This window comes from Ursus arctos, unplaced genomic scaffold (genome assembly GCF_023065955.2).
Source record: "Ursus arctos isolate Adak ecotype North America unplaced genomic scaffold, UrsArc2.0 scaffold_5, whole genome shotgun sequence".
In the NCBI taxonomy this organism is placed as follows: domain Eukaryota; kingdom Metazoa; phylum Chordata; class Mammalia; order Carnivora; family Ursidae; genus Ursus; species Ursus arctos.
In genome coordinates, this window is record NW_026623067.1 from 22,457,348 (window position 1) to 22,478,055 (window position 20,708).

Consider the following 20,708-nt stretch of genomic DNA (forward strand, 5'->3'; position numbering starts at 1 on the left):
CAGGTCACCAATTTCCGGGCTAATCTGGTACACATTTAGGTAAGGATTATTGTGATAGCAGTGGTTCTCTTTTTATAAATAATTGGTAGCTTGAGTCGGAATAAGTCCCCTGAGTATTTAGGCTCATGTGTACTTCTTATAAACCCTAATCAGAGTGTGGTTCTTCTCATAATGCGTGCTCTGCATCCTTAGAAGTTGTTGGTGATGGTGACAGAGGTTAGGGTCCATTCATGTATGAGTTTCTTTTTAAAACATCAGCTAGAGGAGCATCTGGGTGGCTCAGTCGATTATGCATCCAACTCTTGATTTCAGCTCAGGTCATGGTCTCAGGGTTGTGAGATTGAGCCCTGTATCGGGCTCCACACCCATGCTTAAGAGAACCTTAAGGTGTCTCTCTCTCCCTCTTCCCCTCCCCCCTCCCTCTCTTAAAAAAGAAAGAGACATCAGCTAGATTTCTATTCATCAAAAACAAGTTTCAAGTCACGTGAGCTCATTAAACAGTTTGTTAATACAAAAGGCAGTTAAGCAAAACCACCAACCCTAGATGTGGTTTTAAGATTTTAACCTAAAATGAAAGTCCTGTCATTTATTTATACTTAAAACAAATGACCACTACAGACACTTGAAATCATTTATTCAAGGCATTTTTTACATAATCTTGCAATCCATTATATAAGCATATAATAAAAGAATGTGAGAGTGTAAAGAAGAATATAAAGCCAGTGTCTGGGCATTTAAAATAAGAGCTCTTCAAAAAAGTTACAAATGTTTTACAAATAGGTTACCTGAAAAATTTGGAAGAAATTAGAACTTCATTAAAAGTATTACAATACCAGATCACATGTCACTTAGTTCGTAGCAAGCAGTTATATATTAATTAAAAGTTTATATCCTGTGAGCTAAGGCTTAATACATTTTACATTCAAGTTGAAATATTTCAGCACCATTTTGGTTTGAAAGATAAATGAAATGCTTTAAGTGTTCAAAAGTGGCCCAGGACTTTTGGTAGTTGGTAATGAAATCGAGCTGTTGATTGAGTATGTTGATTGTGAATATGAATTCTGAACATAAAAAATATAGAAAAAGGGTAATTTTTTTACATATCAGTGACTATACGGTTAATATCAAAACAAGTTATTTTTAACACAAAATATTGTCTGTATTTTCAAGAAGTTTGCTGAAGATGAATTCTCAGTGTCATGATCATTTTAGTGCACTGCATTTTCCCCAGAATCTGAGCATCGGGGATGTTTCTAAGTGTGATTATCCTATGAGATTTCAGAGAGAGAAAAAATTGTTCATTATTACAAATAATACCTAGTGAATAATTAGGTAGAGATTGTGAACAAAATTACTATGTAAAAATATAAAGATTTCCTGGAAATAGGCAATGGATTCTTGTGGATACGTGTGGATTCGCATGTTATGGTACTGTGGGGAGACTGAATCCTAGCCTCAAAGGTCGAGACATCTTTAATCTGAATAATTATGAAGCCACTAATATGGCATATGGAATGAGCCAATAAATTATGTTCCTATTTAGCCCATTTTTTCAGAGTCTTTATTAGTCTGAAAGCCAGTCCCTTTTCAGTACTCAGCATTCTTAGGATTATTTCTACTTCCTATTGTAAAAATATTTTATGTGGAATTTGCTAAGACTGGATTAGGTTTTTTATTTAAATTTTATTCATGGATGACTTTTACCAGCTAATCATTATATGCGAGTTTTTGTGGTTATTCAAAGGAGAGATCCCTTGAGGTTCAAAAATATTGAGTGTTAAATCAATACTTGGGAGTTCTTTGGGAGTGTGTAGGGGTAGTGGGAGGAAGGAATATTTACATAAGGAATAAGCAAGAATCTTTAGCCTCCTAATTGAAACATTTTTTTTTTTCAGAATCAACCAAATAGTAGGTGTTATATTTAAGAGGCAGACATTTCAAAGATCGAAAATATAGTTTTAATTATTAGTAACACATACATGCATATAACTATTTATTTTAACTTATTTTTTAAAATAAAATATGGTCATGAAAAACAATAGTGCTAAAAATAGAAAATTTTTAGACATGTACTTATAGTTGTTAAAAATGAAATAAGGTGAACCTAAAGGGTAATACTGACATTTTTAATACTTATTGAGGTTAGGGGACAGTTTTTTGTTTGTTTTTTTTTATCGCAAGGCCTAGCATGTAAGTGGCTGATATGTCAAATGGTGATGGGTGGACAGACAGATGGAAGGCCCAGTGAATGATACTAAATGTCTTCTCATATGTGTCCAAAGGCCATAATTCAGTTTTTACAGGGGTAAGAATCTCAATGAAATGATAGGCCTTAATGTGTAGATGCCAGTCTGGCTCAGTATTAATACTGACAGTAGTTTTGTTTTTTTAAAAAAAAGCAAGTATATTAAAATATCTCTATTAGAAAAGATTATGACTTGAAAGGATCATTCTACAGTCTTAAAACTAAAAAAGCAACTTAAGGCAAAGAGGTACATCAAAGAAGCTACTCCATAGCTCAGATACTAGCTCAATGAAAGTTCTGGGTCTCTATCGAGCTGCATTCTCTGTCGTTAAGTGTGTGTCCTGGCAGGTGAGCACGGTATCCACCCCCGCGTGACTGTCCATCTCTAGCCCCTCTTGCTGCACTAGGCACTAGTGATTGCGGGACGACTCTTAGTAGTTGCTGTTGACTTCACAACTCTCTGATATACGACACAGGGATGCCAACTCACTTTTAAATTCTACCAAACTAGAAATCCCTCACTTGAGATTTTAATACTGGGTAATGTAGGAAGACTTCTGCCTAAGTACCGCTAACTTGAAAGTGTCATTTGATTTCTCTCTGCATCTTTTGGAACTAGGGAAAAAAGGAGTTTTCCAAATTTCATTGGGGCACGTGGTTTCACAGTTTTAAAATAAAATCACAGCTGTCTCATTATGCAGCACAGTCGTTTGTTTTATGGAAAGTTTTTTTTTTTTTCCCTTATTCACCAACCCCTCAACTATGTACTGTTACGTGCTTTGCTAATTTAGTTTATACTTTAGACACACGGAAAGAAAAAAAACATGTAGTACTGATTCCTGGATGACCTGATAATGTTCCTATATCCAGATATTATGTTATGTACTCTGGATAATTTAAATTTTTTTTTAGCATTCTTCATTTTAAAGCTGAACATTAGAAAAAAATATTGAAAAGTTGAAAATCCTAAGATGTTTTTCGTTAATGTTTTAAAGTATTTGAGAGACAGTTCCATGTGGTTTGGGGGACTTGTTTGTATGATTTTTATGTCAACCAGGAAAATTTTTCAGTTAACTGTTCTACATACTTAAACACACACATAGTTTCTCTGAATATATCACATCTATCATCAGAATGACTTCCCATAGACAAAGTTATCCTCCATACACCAGTCCCCAGAATGGTGATTTTGAGAATGCCACTTAAAAGGTCTCTGCCCACAGAAGAATTAAAGAATTGAGGCAGCATCAACGAATGTCAGACAGGAGTTGGGCAGCTCAATTACTTAATTTGTTCCAAAACAAAAGCTGACTTAAGTCAGGATGAAATTGTACACTTAGCAGAAAGACAGGAGTTTACTAATTTTAAAATGTAAACATAAAATTTTATATAGGGATGTAACTATCTGAGTACATATATTGCCATTTCTCTGCTATATAGTAATATTTCTTGACGCCAATGGTAATGTTTGTTCCTTCCTCAGCACCAAATGTGTCTGTATCTATTTGAACAGTAGGAGCCTCCTTTCTAAATTAATCTACGCTAAGACAAAGACAAGCCAGTTATTGTTATGGTTCACTGAAGTTAAGAAAATTCTCAGTTAATAGTAATTTTGGCTCATTCACTGAAATGTTATTTTCCCTTTTACACTACAATTTCCAAAGGAGCATAAGAAATTTGGATCTCCTTCAAAGAGCCAAAGTGTGCATCTACAGAATGGAAACACTGTGTTCATTCACAAAGTAATAGGAATAATAGTAACGATTTCCCAAGTAATGCCAATTTAAATGTTCAAAATCCAGTTATGTGCTTTGTTACAAAACAGTCCAAACAAAAATTCCTTTGTTGTTTTCTGTTCTCTCTTTCAAAATATATAAATCCTACTGAAGTTAATCTATTTTTTTCCCACTTCAGAACACCAGGCACTGATTTATCCATTGGGAGTTTTGGCTTGCTTTCTAATACCTAGATTAAGAAAACAAAATAAGACAAACTATTAACTTGATAATATTATGAATGAGTACAGTAGACAAGCTTAATGTTGACCCTTTAAAAAAAAATCTGTAGCAATTTCCCTATGCCTACACAATAGTCACCTCATGAAATTACCCACTAATACATTATTTTAATAATGATTTGAAGGAAGAGACTACGTTAGCTGCCAAAAGTCTGTGCCTGATACCTACAGACTTAATGTTTCCAGTTAAAAGAAGCAGCCTCTGAAGTAATCAAGGGTAAAGCAGGACATAGGGGACCAGCAGCTCTGTCCAGATGAGTTCACTCCATGGAGCGTGTTCACTCCGTGGAGTGGGACGTGTCCATCTGGAAGCAGATCCGTGGCCTCTGCACTGTCTCACATTGCTCCTTTCCCAGCATGGTTTTGGATGTAGATGGATGCCTTAATAGGCGGAGACTGAGTCAAAGCCAACCAGTCCAACATGGTGTTTATACTGTGATCATAGATCCCCATGTAAAGAAACTAAGCAGTCCAAATCACAAACCAGCCATTTCCGAATATTAAGTTTTATGAGAGGAGAACTTAATTGTAGAATCATAAAACATTTTGTTGACAATGAGGAAAAAGAGGAACAGAGGTGGGGCTCCTGGGTGGTTAAGCATCCAGCTCTTAGTTTCAGTTCAGGTCCTGATCTCAGGGTCCTGAGATTGAGCCCTGCATTGGGCTCTGGCTTAATGTGGAGTCGGCTTGACATTCTCTCAGTCCCTGTGCTACTGCCCCAGTGCGTATGTGCGTGCACCGAGTACTCACTCACATACTCTCTCTCTAATAAATAAACAGATCTTAAAAAAAAGAGGGAGAGTGGATATATCAAAGGCACACCCTTTCCTCCTGGGGAGTTTTTACGCACCAGTGGAATGTTCTCCAGTGTGTGATTAGCATGAAAACAGTGAGTGAACTGAGGGATGATATGTCTTGAAAAGTTAAAAAGGTACAATAACATTACCAAGGGAATCACATGTCGTGCTGCTCTCAGAGCCACCAGACTGACCACACAGTTTTTAGGCAAGTTACAGTCCTTGCTCAAGGAACTTCAAAGACTCCCCATGGCCTTCAGAATGAAGTTCAAACTTTTTAGCTTGCTCTTCAATGCTCCCTTTGATCTGGTCCCAGCTTACTCTTCCATCCCTTTCGCCCAAATCTTAACTCCTTAGCCACACTAGAAGACTTGGTTTTCCAAATATGCCCTGTAGTTTCTCCCTGCCATGGGGTGGCCAGTGATGCTGACTCCTCCTGGCATGTCCTTCTTTAACGGCCCCCAGTGCAATCCTCCTCAGCCTTCAAGGCGTAGTTCATAGGCTGTCCTAAAGCCACTCCTAAATCTCAGCCAGAGGAAACCTCTCCTTCCTCTGAACGCCTAGCAAGGGAGACCAGAAGCGAAAGTCAAAATAAAGGAGGCAGGCATCATTCTCCTGAAGGTGAGGATTCCTCTCTCAAGGTCTTTGCTCATCTCCCATTAGTTTCCACTCATAGACTGGATCTTGTTATTTGATTACAAATTGCTATGGGTCCTTTCACCTTCCCATATTTCCATCTGATCTATATTGCTTATTAAAGTTTTACCTCAACCACTCTGAAATTTAGTTACAGTCAGTGACAGCTGGTTGTTAAAAAAAAAAAGAAAAGAAAAGAACAACTCTGTGTTGGAGCAATATAATGATTTTTATTTGTTCTAGATACCTGGCAATATCCAATTCAGTAGATTCTGCTCATGAACATTCTATGCCACAAGAGTCACATCTCCAGACCTGTTCTTACTGCAAGGTCAGCTGTCACACTTGGGGGTCACCTAGATGATAGCAGAGGTCCTTCTGTTTCCCCTGCATTTTATCTTACCCCTCATAGAATTTTCATATTGTCTCTCTACTACAGTCATAGGTGTATTGCTCTTGGCCTCTCAATTCCACATTCTAAATTCCCTGAAAGAGAGGGTCATTTCTCTACTCTTCGAGTGTTGAATGAGAGGCTAGACAGTGGCAGGCCTGTACCTGGGGATACAGGGGTGGACAAGAGTCTAGGTCCCAGCCATGTCAAAGTGGATAAGAGACAAACATTATACAGGAGGTTCACAAGTAATTAATTGAGAGTTATTGTAATACTGCTATAAGGGAACAGTAAAGGGTCAGAAATCATATTTATCTTTGCCTTACTCTCTAATACCTAGTGTAGGACCTCAGTAAATACACAGTGCAAATGTGAGAATGCCAGTAAATACAGAGAATGAGTGAATAAGGAATCCTAAAAATTAAGGGAAATTAATTAATCCATGTATTTTACATTATTTTCGTTTATTTTAGCTTCAATTACACTGACGTGCTGAGGATTTTCATTTATACTTTGATCAGCTCCACACAATATGGGCCATAAACCCAGCCAAGTTTTCTGCATGGTGGGCACGTTCAGAAAAATACATTTGATGATCTTTTTTTGGTGCTGTCCCTTTGCCGTCCTAGGCTGCATCTATCCCCAGAGCTATGATGACACTTGTCAAGCACAGGCTCACCTCCTTTACGGAAGAATGAAAAGGCTCCCTGCAAGGTGAATGCAGCCCAAGCCACAGTGCATGGCCGTGTCCATGGAACCCAACTGCTCTGTGGAAGCCTCACACTCCCCCCGGCCAGGAGCCCAGGGGTGGGGAAGAATCTGCACAACTAGGTTGAGGTGAGTTTGGGAAATCCCACAGACGACAGATGTACATGTAGCCAACCCCTTCCCTGGTGTGTGTATCCAGGAGAAATGTGTGTTAAGAGCAAGTTGCTGGTGTAGCTCTGTGACAAGTCTCCGTGTGACCCTGGAGGCACTGGTGCCTCCCCACATTGATGCATGTTCAGCATCATTCCCATGGTGTTTTTATAGTTGGGATCAGTCGCAGGTAGCACAGGGGGTAGGCTCGCCAACCCACCAACACTAGAGCAGGCCGGGCTTAGAGGACGGAGGAGGACAGAGACAAGCCACTCAAACCCCCTGATTTTGCTCCGGTGACTCTCATCACAGCATCACCCCTTTGATATTCGTGTGCTGGGATTCCCTCTTAGATTTCATTCAAGGAAGGGTTTTGGGGCTAGGCAAATGATGGCAGAACCTCCACACACCCCTCCTTTTTCTAGGGTATTTTTCTAGTCCTTGTGGTTTTAGAACTCAAATTTGTAATATCTTGGTTTCTACAGAACAGGCAGTCTGACCTCTTCCATGGAGTACTTTAAGGCAATGATTTTCAAAATGCACTTTAAAGAACTCTAGGAATTTCTTCAGAGCTGCTTCACGGACTCTGGCGAAGAGACAGGAAATCCAACTGTTTGGGATCCCGCAAGGTCATCCACATGGCATATGGCATGTTTTACATACTTAGCCACCACACGGGCTTTTCGGGGTAAACAGTGTGTTCTGTGTGTTTGTCTTGTCTCAGAAGCTAAGCTTTAGGATGATAAAAACCTGAGTACATCTCCCCACCCCTTCTCTAGCATCATCAAAGAAAAATCAGCTCTAATTATGTGATAGCATGGACCATTTTACAAGGAAGCTGCAGTAGGAGTAGAAACAGACACATGTAAGGGCGCCTGGGTGGCTCAGTCAGTTAAGCATCTGCCTGATCAGGTCATGATCTCAGGATCCTGGGATTGAACCCAGAGTCAGGTTCCCTGCTCAGCGGGGAGTCTGCTTCACCCTCTCCCTCTGCCCCTCCGCCCTCTTGTGCACGCTCTCTCTCTCGCGCTCGCTCTCTCTCAAATAAACAAAAATAAAAATCTTAACTTAAAGAAAAGAAAAGAAACAGACACATGTATAATGCCTGTCAGTGAACTAAAACTCTTTGAGAAGAGAATTACTAAGCTAGGCAAACAGAACTCACGGTGAAATTGTGCAGCCGGAGGCATACGCATGGTGTCCCGTGTAGCGGATTTCACAGCGCACGACGTTGTTGGTATAGTCCGATTCAGGCACCAGGTAGCTGGGGTTCACACTGACCTAGGCAACGTAAACATCATCCATGTTTCAGATTTCATCAGCAGTGTTTGCTGGTTAATTTCTTCCTAGTTGCACAGGGCTAGAACAAGGAAATGCTTCAACTAAATCAAGCCAGGGAGGGGATTTTAAAAGTAAGGCAAGTGGTGAAATTCTGGAGAAGTTATAGAAGGAGACTCTCTATATTTTCCCCTGAAGTTCCTTAAAATATTTTTTTCATATAGGTAGGTTGGTTTAGAAATATTTCTAGGAGACATAGAATTGCTTGCAGGATTGTGATTATTTAATGTTCTATTCAGAAGGGGAAGCCCATTGAGTTGCAGTCAAAACAAATGAAAGGTTTCTATTTTCAAAGGTCTCTACCTTTAGAATGTAGTTGCCAGGTTTTACATCCGTAATATCAATCCATTGGCAGTCTATGTCTGCGTTATAGGTATCATAGCAGCCAGGACTCAACCCCTACAACAAAAAAAATTTCAAAATGTAAAAAGATGGTATGTGGTTAGAGTATACGAAAGAATGTGCTTATTATTTGCAAATTAAATTTTAAGTTAGTACTTACAAGAGTTTGACATAAAACTATACTTATATTGCATCTCCTTTGAGAAGTATATATTACTCAGCCTTATAGCACCTCCAGCTAAAAAAAATACAGGACTAATATAAGTAGTAGTACATCTAGCTTCTTAAAAGTGTCATCAATCACCAGTGATAAATACAATCTTAAGTGACAGAATAGGCCTCCACCAAAATTCTAAAATATCACCAGTTCGGGAATAAAGGCCGTGTAGTCATCCACCTAGCTCTCATGTCCTCAGTACAACCTTTCCCACTTTCTCTGGGAAATTACCTTCCTTTACTCTGAATGCCCCAATTCTATAGTGTTTTCCTCTAATGCTCTGTCTTGTAACGGTACCATATAAGAATATATCTAACTAGAGATTAGAAACTCCCTTAGGGTGGAATCTTCGTTGCATTTTTGAGTAGGAAATGTTTATAAAGTAGGTAGTATGTGCCAGGAAAAATTTTAAACATGTTACATCTATAAATTCAATTTTTACAAGTACATGAGATAGGTACTATTCTTATCCCCATTTTGCAGGTGAGGAAAATGAGTCACTACAGCTAGTAAGTGGCTGAGCTGGTTTTGAGTTTAGATGTTCGGGGCCCAGGGTCCCTATTCTTAACCACCACACTATTCTCTCTCTCGCATTGCCACTGAAATAGGTTATTGAATAAAAGGGATGAATGTATGCCTCAGTAAATGAATGCCGCCACATCACTCCACTCGCTAAGATACTCACTTCCATAAAGAAATGAGTGCTTTCTACAGGCAGGGAGGAGAAGAATTCCAATAAGATCGGGTCCTTGCTCTCCAGAAAGTTACAGTCTGGGGAAATTTGCTCAGATTGGAGTCTGTAGGTATATTCTTGATTCCATTAGTTCTTCTTGAGAAGTTTGAATGGTTGTATTTTCACTCTAATACTAATCTAAAGTAAATTTAAAAGCATATGCTAGAATCATTTTAAGTCATTACTGCCATATCATTTCAGCCCCCAAAATTTCTTTGGTGCTTAAGATCACTTTGGTTGCCAAAGAGACGCCAAAATCCTCTAATCGTGTTCTAGCAATGCTGGTGTGGCTCTTGCTGGAGTGGGGAAGAATGGCACAGCACTATGCTCTGACACAGCGCACAGTGGCACAGACAGGCCACACTCAAAAGTACCTGTGCCACTGCAGGGAGAACCATATGAAGATTTTTCAGTTTCTGGGCCTAGCACATTAATCCTGATTCTGGCACATACTAGATACTCAGTAAGCGCTAGCTACTGTAATTGTTGCTACTGCCAGGAATAGCCGGTCCCACCACCTCCCATGGCTTTGTAACATGTCCTTTCATTGGATGAGCTGCGTATTTAAGACTGTTTAAACAATGCCACAATGCTCATTGTACCTTCAAGGGAACAAAAGAGCTCTAAAGAGTGCTGAAATTGGTACTCCAGTTGGAAGGATTTAAGTTAAGTTTTAACTTTGATTATTTGAACTAGTGCACAAAAAATAGGAATTTTTAAGGCTTTTGAAAAAACAGGCATGTCCTGTATTCAAAGTCAAACTTTAAAAACAGATGGAATGTAGAGCCTTGGGACGCCCCGGTGGCTCAGATGTTTAAGTGTCTGCCTCCGGCTCAGGTCATGATCTCAGGGTCCTGGGATAGAGCCTGGCATCAGGTTCCCTGCTCAGTGGGGAATCTGCTTCTCCTTCTCCCCACCCCCCAACTCATTCTCTCTTTCTCTCTCTCAAATAAATAAAATCTTAAAAAAAAAAAAAGAAAGAAAAAGAAGTGTAGAACCTTAGCCAGTGCTGTCTAAATTAGCTGTTTGGTTTTAGCAAATGAGAAACGATGGTTACATTAAATCAATGAGGTTAATGTGTTTCTTGTTTCATATATGTTGACATTGTAAATTTGTTATCTGAGAACTTAGGAGTTATATGAAATATAGATATAAGGAAGTTGTATCTACTTTTATATTTGGATACATTCAAACAACATTGTCATACACTTAATTCTAAGTCAACACTGGGGCTTTGTGAGGGTTGTTTTGCCCCTTTAAATGAAGTCCATGTTCGAGAAACACCAGTCTAGTGAAAAACACGAAAACGTCAACCACTTGCAATGCAAGACCTGGTGAACAGTGTAAATAGGACATAGAAGATGATTAATAAGAAAGCTACCATAGAAAATGAAGTGGGGTCACCCCAAGGAATTGGAAGACCAGAAGCTCGATAAATACCTATAGACCTAAATTCAATTATTTCAACAGAGAGCTGTCCAGAGTGCCTCTTTCTCTACATGGAGAGAATAAACTCCAGGGCCCCTGCATAGGCAGGCAGCCACTGTGGAGATCACCGAGCGAAAAGGGAATCTCTCTGCCCACATATGTGTAATGTGTGGGTAGGTTGCATCAACTTTTAGTTAAAGATTATGTGCTGCCCCCAGAGCATGTGGAATTGAACCTTTCCCCCCTCCAATTGCTCTGATGTTTTAAGTTCAGAGAAAGAAGCAGTGGTAACATTTTGGTCACTAAAAAGCTTCCTGCCACAGCCCTGGAATTTGTTCCCCGAGATGCCAGATGCCAGTTGCTGATCCCTTTGTGCCCTGCGTTATGTACGTTCACTGCTCCTTGCCAAGATTCCGGCTGGACTAAAATTATAACGTCCTCTTACACAGGAGAATTTCTTATGGAAATACTGGCCTGGCTTTTAACTGACACACATTTTCCCATTATAAGACATGCACACTGCTTAGGTCAGCACTATTTTTAAAAATCCATCCAAAGGACATCTGACATCAATTATACTGTAGGTTTAACTACATAATGCGTGGAGAGAGAAACTGTGTCCTTCTGCTCCCATTTGCATGCTTGAAAGAGACTGGTTTTAAAGTGCTTTTTAAGAAACTTAGGTTCTCTCTTTGGCTAACCCCAATCACTACTCTCTCTGTAGCTTAAGAGATGAAGGGAGGAATGGTTTTGAAGGTGAGAAAACAGAAGTGTCTTCGCCACCGTTATTTGCGAAGCCACTTGAAGAGTACAGAATGAGTGCAGATACTGGAAATCAGTCAGATTTGTTCAGGGACTAAACCACTGCTTTCACTGTGGAACATAGCAATTATACACATTGACCTTCTATGATGATGAAATTCTTTGAATCTGGGCGCCTGGGTGGCTCAGTCACTTAAGTGTCTGACTCTTGATTTCGGCTAACGTCATGATCTCAGGGTTGCAAGATCAAGCCCCATGTCAGGCTCCACTCTGGGCATGGAGTCTGCTTGAGATTCTCTCTCTCCGCCCCTCCCCACCCTTTCTCGCCCTCTCTAAAAATAAATAAATTAATAATAATTTGAATCATCAAGCGACCAGCTTCCTTTTCCTAATTATTTTCCATCTTGACTAGATGACCCCCAAAATCAGTTTATAAAAGACTGGCAGGAGGAAAGAAAAGAGAAGACCACACTATTTTCTCTCTGAAGCCTATGGGTTCCTGACGTCAGGGGGCCAACCCACCTGTGTATGCGCAGTACATGCAAATCGCCTGTGGTAGCCATAGTCACAGGATGTGTCCTCAAGACAGAAGCTCGCTTTGTGGCCTTCAGCCACTCTCCTCTGGGTACTGGCATCAAGTAGGTCATAGTGGCTGAATTCATCCATGCTGTGGTAATGTCTGATACCCCGCACAACACAGAGACAGAGGTCAGTAACATACAGAGAAAGCCATGAGGACTTTAGATGACTTCCACACTGCCTCCCACACTTGTTTTCACATTACAATTGAGATCCAGTTTATCTTCTTAAAGCCAGATTCATGCTAGCTTTTTTCCCCCAGGAACAGTCATCTATCAAAATTGTAAGCCTTTAACTTTGCTTCTTGGAAAAAAGGACTTATTTTGAGTATTTTGTTTTCCAATACCCTCTGTTTTATCTTTGAATATTAAATAGAAATAGACACTAAATTATCTGTGTTTAAGTAAAACCTGCCATATGCTCTCTAGTCTGTTTCTTTTGGCTGCCAGTACTGATGTTTCATTCCAAATAAAAGAAGAGCACATGACTCTTGGGAGGTTTCTGAGAGGTTTTTAAAAAATATAAAACCGTTACTAAAATGCAAAGAAGTACTGGTATGTTTTCTCCACCATTATTATTTAACTGGTATAAAATTTTATTTAAAATAATTCTATTTTATCAGCAAACTAGGTGTTCATATCTGCTTTTCTCATTTCATTAAAGGAAAGGTGCTGAGCTGTGTATCTTCTCACATAAGGAAAGAACAAGAAAAAACTGCTCAAATTGCCAAAGGTTTCAGGGCATCCAGCGGGATTTCCCGGCATTACCAAGATTCCTGGGCAAGTTACCAAGGCAAATTATAGAATCATCTTATACAAAGATCTTTAAATTTAGGACAGACCAGACAATTACCCTGGGTTTGACACAGGCATTTTAAAAGATAGAGGTAGGTCCTTCTCAGCTCATGGAGTATATCATCTCTATCTTTCTTTGAGATTGGTGTATGAATCCTTCTGATAACAACTTGTGGTTTTTATTAAATGCTAACTAGGGTGCTGGGTGGCTCCGTTGGTTAAGTGTCTGTCTTCGGCTGAGGTTACGATCCCAGGGTCCTGGGGTCGAGTCCCACATCTGTCTCCCTGCTCCGTGGGGAGTCTGCTGCTTCCTCTGCCCCTCCTCCCACTGGTTCTCTCAATCTCTCTGTCCCTCTCTCTCAAATAAGTAAATAAAATCTTTTTTTAAAAAAGTGCTAACTAACTGTAGATGATTTTGGCTACAACAAGCTTTTTTAGAAATCTTACCTGTAGTATACTGGAATAAAATTCTAGTGAAGACAATTGCTGTATCCTATCAGCAGTTTTAATGAGCTGGACTTAGAATTTCCATTTTAAAAACAGGATCTGGTAGTGGATGTATTTTCTTAAAGATAGACTCCCTTGATGATGTTACATTACACAGAGAAAATTCTAGAAATGAGACTTTGCATTTGCACATTAAGAACTACCTGAAAAAGGAAAACGCAACTCGGAAGTACTCAGGAGGCCCATCCACTTACTGGTGACAGCTGTGCCATTCCCAGGAATATCTCGGTCGGCTTGGTAAGAAATCTGATGTCCCTTGGTTTTTCACTCTTTGGGGGAATCGTAGCAGCACCCTGTGATCATAATCTCTGACATCTGCTCTGTATGCTGTGCTGTGATTTTGAAAAAGAAAACATTATTACTGTCACAGGATATTAAACTGAAGACAAATTACAAGGAAAATCTTTTCCATTTTATAATGGCAACTACCCCCCATCTCCAAGTAGACTATCAGTTGTAAGAGGCATTTTGCTTATTTTGTTTATTGCTGAATCTCCAGGTCTTAGAACAGTGCCTGGCAAGTGGCCAGAGTTCAGTGAATATTTGTTGAATGAGTGAATGAATGACAACTGTGTTAATCTGCAGTTAGAAAAGTGAAAAAGCATAATAAAATTAGCATTACGCATGTACATGTGGTAAGTAAATTCTGCATTTATAATCAGTTCTTGTTTAACCACATGAATGAGTAGAAATTATCCCAAATTTAAAAATCCTATGTACTTACAAAGAATTTTGAATTCAGCAGTAGGTTTCTTCTTAAACACTTCCCTAAGATGTAAACTGGGGAAATAATTCCAGAAGCATACACCCAGATTAGATCAATAATTTTGTAACTTCGCTATCTTGAAAACAATGGCATGACTGTAATAATATCCTAGGGAGTGCAATAGAGCGAGTGATGCAAGACTCAAGAATGAAAATGGTAAGTTCAGCTTTCTTCTCTTCCTTTAGCCTGACAGTTATAAAGGGTCAAAGTGGGAGAAATATACAGCTGAACAGATAAACATTACTCTGTCCCTCCTAACATATTTTGTGTGAATATACATTCACATACTGTTGAGTATTTTCACTTTCCACTTGAAAAACATTTTATGAGACCTATCAAAACATCTTTTGCTCCCTCTGCTGGTTTCCCAGGAGCAAAGTCAGAGAATTCCATTCCCCAAACTGCTATGATTTTATTTTAGGACTGATTCAAAAACAAAGCTCTTGCTCATGCTCTTATTCTGGCTGAAGTAATATCAAAACAACTAAGTTAAAGTGTGGCCTCAAACAAAAGAAGAAAACCTAAACTTTGCTGATGAGGGGTGCCCCACTGGCAAGTTAGCCCTCTGTATTTTAAGGGGTCATTAACAAGCTCTTCCATTACAATATTTTTTCCATGTTATTGTACAGTTCTTTAATAGAAAGTTATGGGAAACCATAGGCTCCAAAGTTTGAGGATCTTGGAAAAAGAACGTGAGATCCCAGCTCTCCAGGATAAGAGTTTGCTCCCAATCTCCCTGATTTGTGTCACAGTTTGAAAGGCAGAACCCAGAGAAATCTTCAAAATGTTAACTCTCCATCCAGGTCCGCGTGCACAGGAACCCACATTCCACTTCCCAGCTCTTGCCCCATTTCCCAATTCTTGTCTGCATGGAACACGAGTGGTCAGAACCAGGCACAGGAGCAGCGCCTGAAGCGAGATGGGGCAGCCAGGCCGCGGAGATCCCAGCCAGTACCTGGCCAAGCAGTTTTCCTCTGCAGCGCATCTCAGGTTGTACATGGACATCTTTTGCACGTACGTGGACGCCTGGATGTAGTACGGGTCCGGCACCAGGTCCGGGAGACCTAAACGTCAGGAGGCGATGGGGGTAGGTAGCTGTGAGACAACCCGGAGCCCCCTACCCCGGTCCCGGGTCCCTCCGTATCCCTTACTCTTCACCCTTCACCCAACCGGGCTGCGGGTAGCAGGAGAACGGGGGACGCCCAGGGCTGCAAAGCAAAGTGGAAAGAAAGCAGGAGGGGCCATGCGCGCGGTTTGCACCAGATTCCAGGGCTGCCTCTGCAGGCGCAGGGGGAGGGATCGGATCAGCGGGGACTAAGGCCTGCCGCGCCCAGGCAGCCACGTTGGGGACCCACAGAGTTGGGGAAGGGGTGCGCGGCTGCTCCCTGCGACTTGGGGGTGCTTACCGTACTGGAAATAGCCGGTGCCATATCCGGGCCGGTACCTGCTCCCAGGCCGGGGCCTTTCGTACGTGTCGTAGTAGTTGTAATAGGGGTTGTCGTCGGAGTACTTGTAGGGGTTGTACGGGTCGTCGCCCACCATGCCGTCTACACGGCTGGGCGGCTGCAGGTTACTGAGCGCCGGGCTGTCTCCCGGCGCCGTCCGGTTGCTGTCATGCGAGTCCCCAGCGTCGCGGGCCCCGGACGACGAGTAGCCAGCTTGGAACCAATGGCGGGCGGCGGGTCTGGGTCGGCCGGCGACCCCCGACGCGCCTGCAGTGCGCTCGCGTGCTGCCGCCGTGCGGTTGCGGAGCAGCAGGATCGGCGTGCGCGGCTGCGGGGCTGCGGCGTTGGCAGCGCCCGGGGCGGTGGTGCCCGGGTCCCGTCGGCGCTGCGGCTGGTACTGCGAGCCCAGGCTCAGCAGGCTGAACACCTGCCCGTTGTTCTCCCATTGGATCCTCTGGCGCCAGCCGGCCGGAGCCGCCGGCGGCTGGCGAGGGGGCTGCTGCTGGCCGGCGGCCGGCGGGGCGCAGCGCAGGAGCGCGCAGAGCTGCAAGGGCCCGAGCAGGAGCGCGGTCCAGGCGAAGCGCATCGCTCCCTTTGCCTGATTGTCCCCACTCCGGGAGGACGTAGATCACAGAAAAGAAAAACGGGGCCCAAATCACGTGAAGGAGGGAGAAATCTTCAACCAGGGAGGCGGGCGGAGCGCGGGTAACTCAGTCCCTACAAGCAGTGCCAAGGGTGGGCTGCAGACCCTTGTCCAGTAAAGGCGGCTGCTGGGACGTGGCACCCGACTGCCTCCTCTTTCCCAGTCCTCCTGGAAGGCGACGGGGAGCGGCGCGGCGGCCCCGGCGAGCGGGCAGCGTCTGGAGTGAAGGAAGGAGGAGAGATTTTAAACTTTCTGGCACGTTTGCAAAGTTACACAAGCAGTTCTGGCCCGGCAGCCCCTCTGCTATTTGTTCACGTAATGCGATTGGAAACGTGCAAGGCGGACAGCTCCTCGCCTCTGCCTCTGCCCCTCCCTCCCCGTCCTGTCCTCCTCCCCCCAGACACGTTGCACAGGGAGCGTTAAGGGGAAAGAACAAAACGGAACACACATCCTGAGACACACTCGGCTTAATCTGGGGCGAACATGCAGGAATTTCAAAAGACTCAGACAGGCGAAGGCAGCCAGGCCATGGGGCGACGCCAAAATATGCATGAAGAAAAATGCTATTAGGTCACCAGCCCCGGAGAGGCGGGAAGTCGGGAGGTGGGGAGGGTGCTGGGGGCGAGAGTCGGGGAGGGGGGCGGGGAGTGATGCTTGTGACTAACGTTTATCCATAAGGAGTTAACCAGACAAATTTCTCAATGCATACTCACTCGCTTTTATGGGAAGCGCCCTCAGCAAATAAACCCCAGGATATCAAATTTTGTTTTTCTGTGTGTAGGTAACATGAGAAATGGGTTACAAATTTGTTTCCTACAGTGAATATTTTAATAACCAAAAGTGAAATTTTACAGGGAACAAAGCCATCTAACACTGAAGGGATGGATAAACCTGTCTCTTTTTCAAAATGCCGGCCTGGTTTGTACTTTGAGTGGAAGTGGAGAAGCCTCTTTCATCCGGACAGTATCTACCGGGACATTTCAGTAAAGGGGGCTATACCAAGTCTGCCTAGGATCGCACTCTGGAAGCAGCTTCAAAGAAGCATTTTACATGACTTTTCTCATCCTACATCTGCCGAGGAAGTTTGACTTCGGATTAAAGAAAAAAAAAAAACCTTAAATCATCGTTTGTTAAATTTTTGAAAAGTCAGTATAACATCCTATGATGTTTGGGTGATCTTCCAATGTAAGCAAAGGGGTTGCTGAAGAAAGAGCCTTGGGGTTCAGATTATGGTAAGGACAGGGGAGTGGGAAGGGCCAGCCAAGAATGGGCAGCAGATGGGTAGGAGGCAGGTAATGCTGACTTGAAAGAGATGCTTGATGGACTCCATGGACTCGTTATTCACATACCACGCGGGGTTGGGGCAGTGTTGGAAGCATTTCAAAGAAAAAAAAAAAATCTTTAGCCTGATTGAAAACTGTGACTCAGAACCAGATTTTAATAACCTTTTTACTGGTCTCATCACTGGACTCTTGTCTGGATAGACTTCATTATTCCCCTCTCCATGTTGACCTCTCTCCCTCTGCATTTATTCACCTTGTTTTGACAATGTGGTGGACAGCTGCTGATTTGAATGCCTAGCATTCATTTTCCTTTGTTTTCTAGCAAGAACAACTGTATTTTCCTTTGGGAAAATTCTCCTACCCAGTTGCATGGTGGGACTGGCTGAGCATTCATGAGACTTCTGCCACTTCAAGCAGTGGCAGTGAGATTCCAGCTTGGCTTATCAAACCATCTCCCTACCAATGGAATCATGAGCAGATGGACACCAGGCTCAAAAATGTTGGAGCTCACGCTTCCCCCTACCAAAGAAAGTTTCTACAAGTTCTTGCTACACAGATTGCCCCTGAGCTGTTTCAGACCCCTGCCTTGCAAGACCTGATTGTTCAGCTTTTCCTTCCTTTTCTCCATTGCATTCCTTTGTGGCTTGACATGGTCAGTCAGTGCTGTTGTTTGCCACTTTAAGAACCCAGACTGATACTGAGGGGGATTGTGATTGGTTCTCTCAGCTAATCAGATCTCATGATTCTGCATCCAACACGATGGGTTTGGCTCTTTTTAGTCAAGTTAGATTTGCTCTGCCCATGACCGCACAGTGTCCTTGGTAACAGAGGAGTTCCAGATGGAAGCTTGCCAGTAGATTGACACATCTGTTGTTTATATGATGATGAAGGCAAAATCCAAGTGCACATCCCACAGATGGCAGGTGAACAGTGTCCCACCTCTGTCTGAAAGTCAGAGACATTTTAGAGACTTGCCGCAGAACTTAAAATTAAAGTACCCGGTGTCTCCAAGCCCACTAAGAGAAGATGGAGCAAAAAAGAAGCAGGTGTATGTAATTTGGATGGACAGGCCAAATGATAGGGGAAGCAGGAAGGGAGAGAGTGTAATTATCTCTCATCTGTCCTCTGCCCATGAGCAGCTTATTCCCCAGAAAGAGAATCCCGTAACTGCTGGGGCTTGACCACACATCACTGAGGGAAGATCTCTTCTGTGGAGATGACACTTGGCAGACCAGAGCAGCCCCTAATGGGAGGGTAGAACGTTTATGCTGGATGCTGGATAAAATATCCTTGTTTTCCATCCCGGTGCTCAATTTTTTTTTAAGAAAGCTGTGTATCTTTGAACAGCTGACTTACTTTCCCTGGCTCTTTGTTATCTGTAGGATTCAAGGATTAACCCAAGTTCTTTCCAAAGTGTTTTTCCTAGTTTTAAAGCCGCTGATTTTTGTGAATGTCTAAGTAATTCCAGTGACTTTCCATTTATTCACTCTAATGTTGCATTATGATCATTAGTATCTCATTCAATGACTCTTTTCGTTGGGCTTTAAAACCTTGGGTGTATTTTATGTGTGAGTTAGAGTCTGCAGACTGCTATTTTCCCTTGTTGCGTATTTCCCTTCAGTGAAATTCAGTAGACATTTTTGCCTTACACACGTCTGTTGATCACACTTATGCTCTGAAGTGTGGTACACCATCATGTTGAATTACGCACATGAACACTCAGTGAAGGTCAACCGATTCCCTCATTTGCAGAATTTATAGCTGAGTGAGCTTTATCATTTGTTTCAGATTGGCTCTAACAGACTTGAAAATGTGTTATCAGAGTATAAAATAAATAACTAGAGCAGTAGTGGTACACACTATTCATTTTCTTTTAAACACACACACAGTACTTTAGGGGAGAAAACATATTACCCTTTGTCACACATCCTACTAAGTTTTCTCTCTCTTCCACTTTCTCTAAACTCTCTCTGGCCTAAGACTCAGCTGAAAATAAGCATATGTCTACCACATGGGGGGCAACTGAAAGTTTGTACGAGGCCTATAGGAGACCCTGTAGCCACACATCGTGCTCTCTGCACAATGACAAAACTATTATTCACAAAACTGGAGAAACCACACTGCCTTCTAACTGACACTGAGACAACAACAGCAGCAGCAGCAGCAGCAGCTGTATCAAAGCACCTTTAGCTTTTTAGCTTTGGTAAGAGCCATAGCTCATTCCACTTTGACCTTTAGACTTTCTTTTCATGGACCATTCTGCAGTATAGACCATATGAAGAAGAGTGTTGGAATGAGACTAATTCTCTTTTTTGGGTCCTAGGCCATTGTTCTCAAGAATTTTTTTGGATTTTATTTATACTTTTAAAGATTTTATTTATTTCTCAGTGAGAGAGCATGAGCAGGGGGGTGGGGGGTGGTGATGGGCAGAGGGAGAGGGAGAAGCAGACTCCCTGCTGAGCAGGGAGCCCATTGCGAGGCTCCATCCCAGGACCCTGGGATCATGACTTGCGCTGAAGGCAGACCCTTAATCGACTGAGCCATCCAGGCGCTCCTTAAATTTAATTTTTGAGTAATCTCTACATGCAATATGGGGTAACAGCCGTGCAACAAACCACAGCCCTGAGTTACCTGCTCTACCGGGTGAGCCATCCAGACAACCCATTCAATATCAAGAATTTAAACTTAAACTTTGGCACATTGACCAAGAAGTGAAGTTTGTCTCAAGCTATGTCTGTGATATTTGTTAACTATATTTATAGTTGTGGGATAATTCATAGAAGAGGAAAGTAGAATTATGCAGAAAGCCCAAACCATAGAACAATGCCCCGTGAATGACCAGGGCCAGAACACTAAAGAACTGCAGGTTGAACATAAATTCTTTCTTTGGGGATCAGAAAGCTCATATCAACCTTGTTTCTTAGTAA

General features: G+C 42.3%; 1 protein-coding gene across 3 annotated transcripts; it reads right to left on the reverse strand.

Moving 5' to 3' along the window:
• Positions 1 to 617: 617 nt before the first annotated feature.
• On the reverse strand, positions 618 to 16,967 carry LOX (lysyl oxidase). Of its 3 annotated transcripts, none has more exons than XM_026507824.4 (7): positions 15,817 to 16,967; positions 15,366 to 15,474; positions 13,839 to 13,976; positions 12,287 to 12,443; positions 8,586 to 8,681; positions 8,110 to 8,225; positions 618 to 4,210 (listed from the first exon to the last, which is right to left on the reverse strand). In XM_026507824.4, the coding sequence occupies exons 1-7, from the start codon at positions 16,439 to 16,441 to the stop codon at positions 4,204 to 4,206; spliced, it is 1,248 nt and encodes a 415-aa protein (XP_026363609.1). In that variant the 5' UTR covers positions 16,442 to 16,967; the 3' UTR covers positions 618 to 4,203. The 3 variants fall into 3 exon arrangements, with proteins under 3 accessions (XP_026363609.1, XP_057163057.1, XP_026363610.1); XM_057307074.1 differs by lacking the exon at positions 618 to 4,210 and adding an exon at positions 5,904 to 6,051 and having other exon boundaries at positions 15,817 to 16,813; XM_026507825.4 differs by lacking the exon at positions 618 to 4,210 and having other exon boundaries at positions 5,904 to 8,225; positions 15,817 to 16,813.
• Positions 16,968 to 20,708: the final 3,741 nt, after the last annotated feature.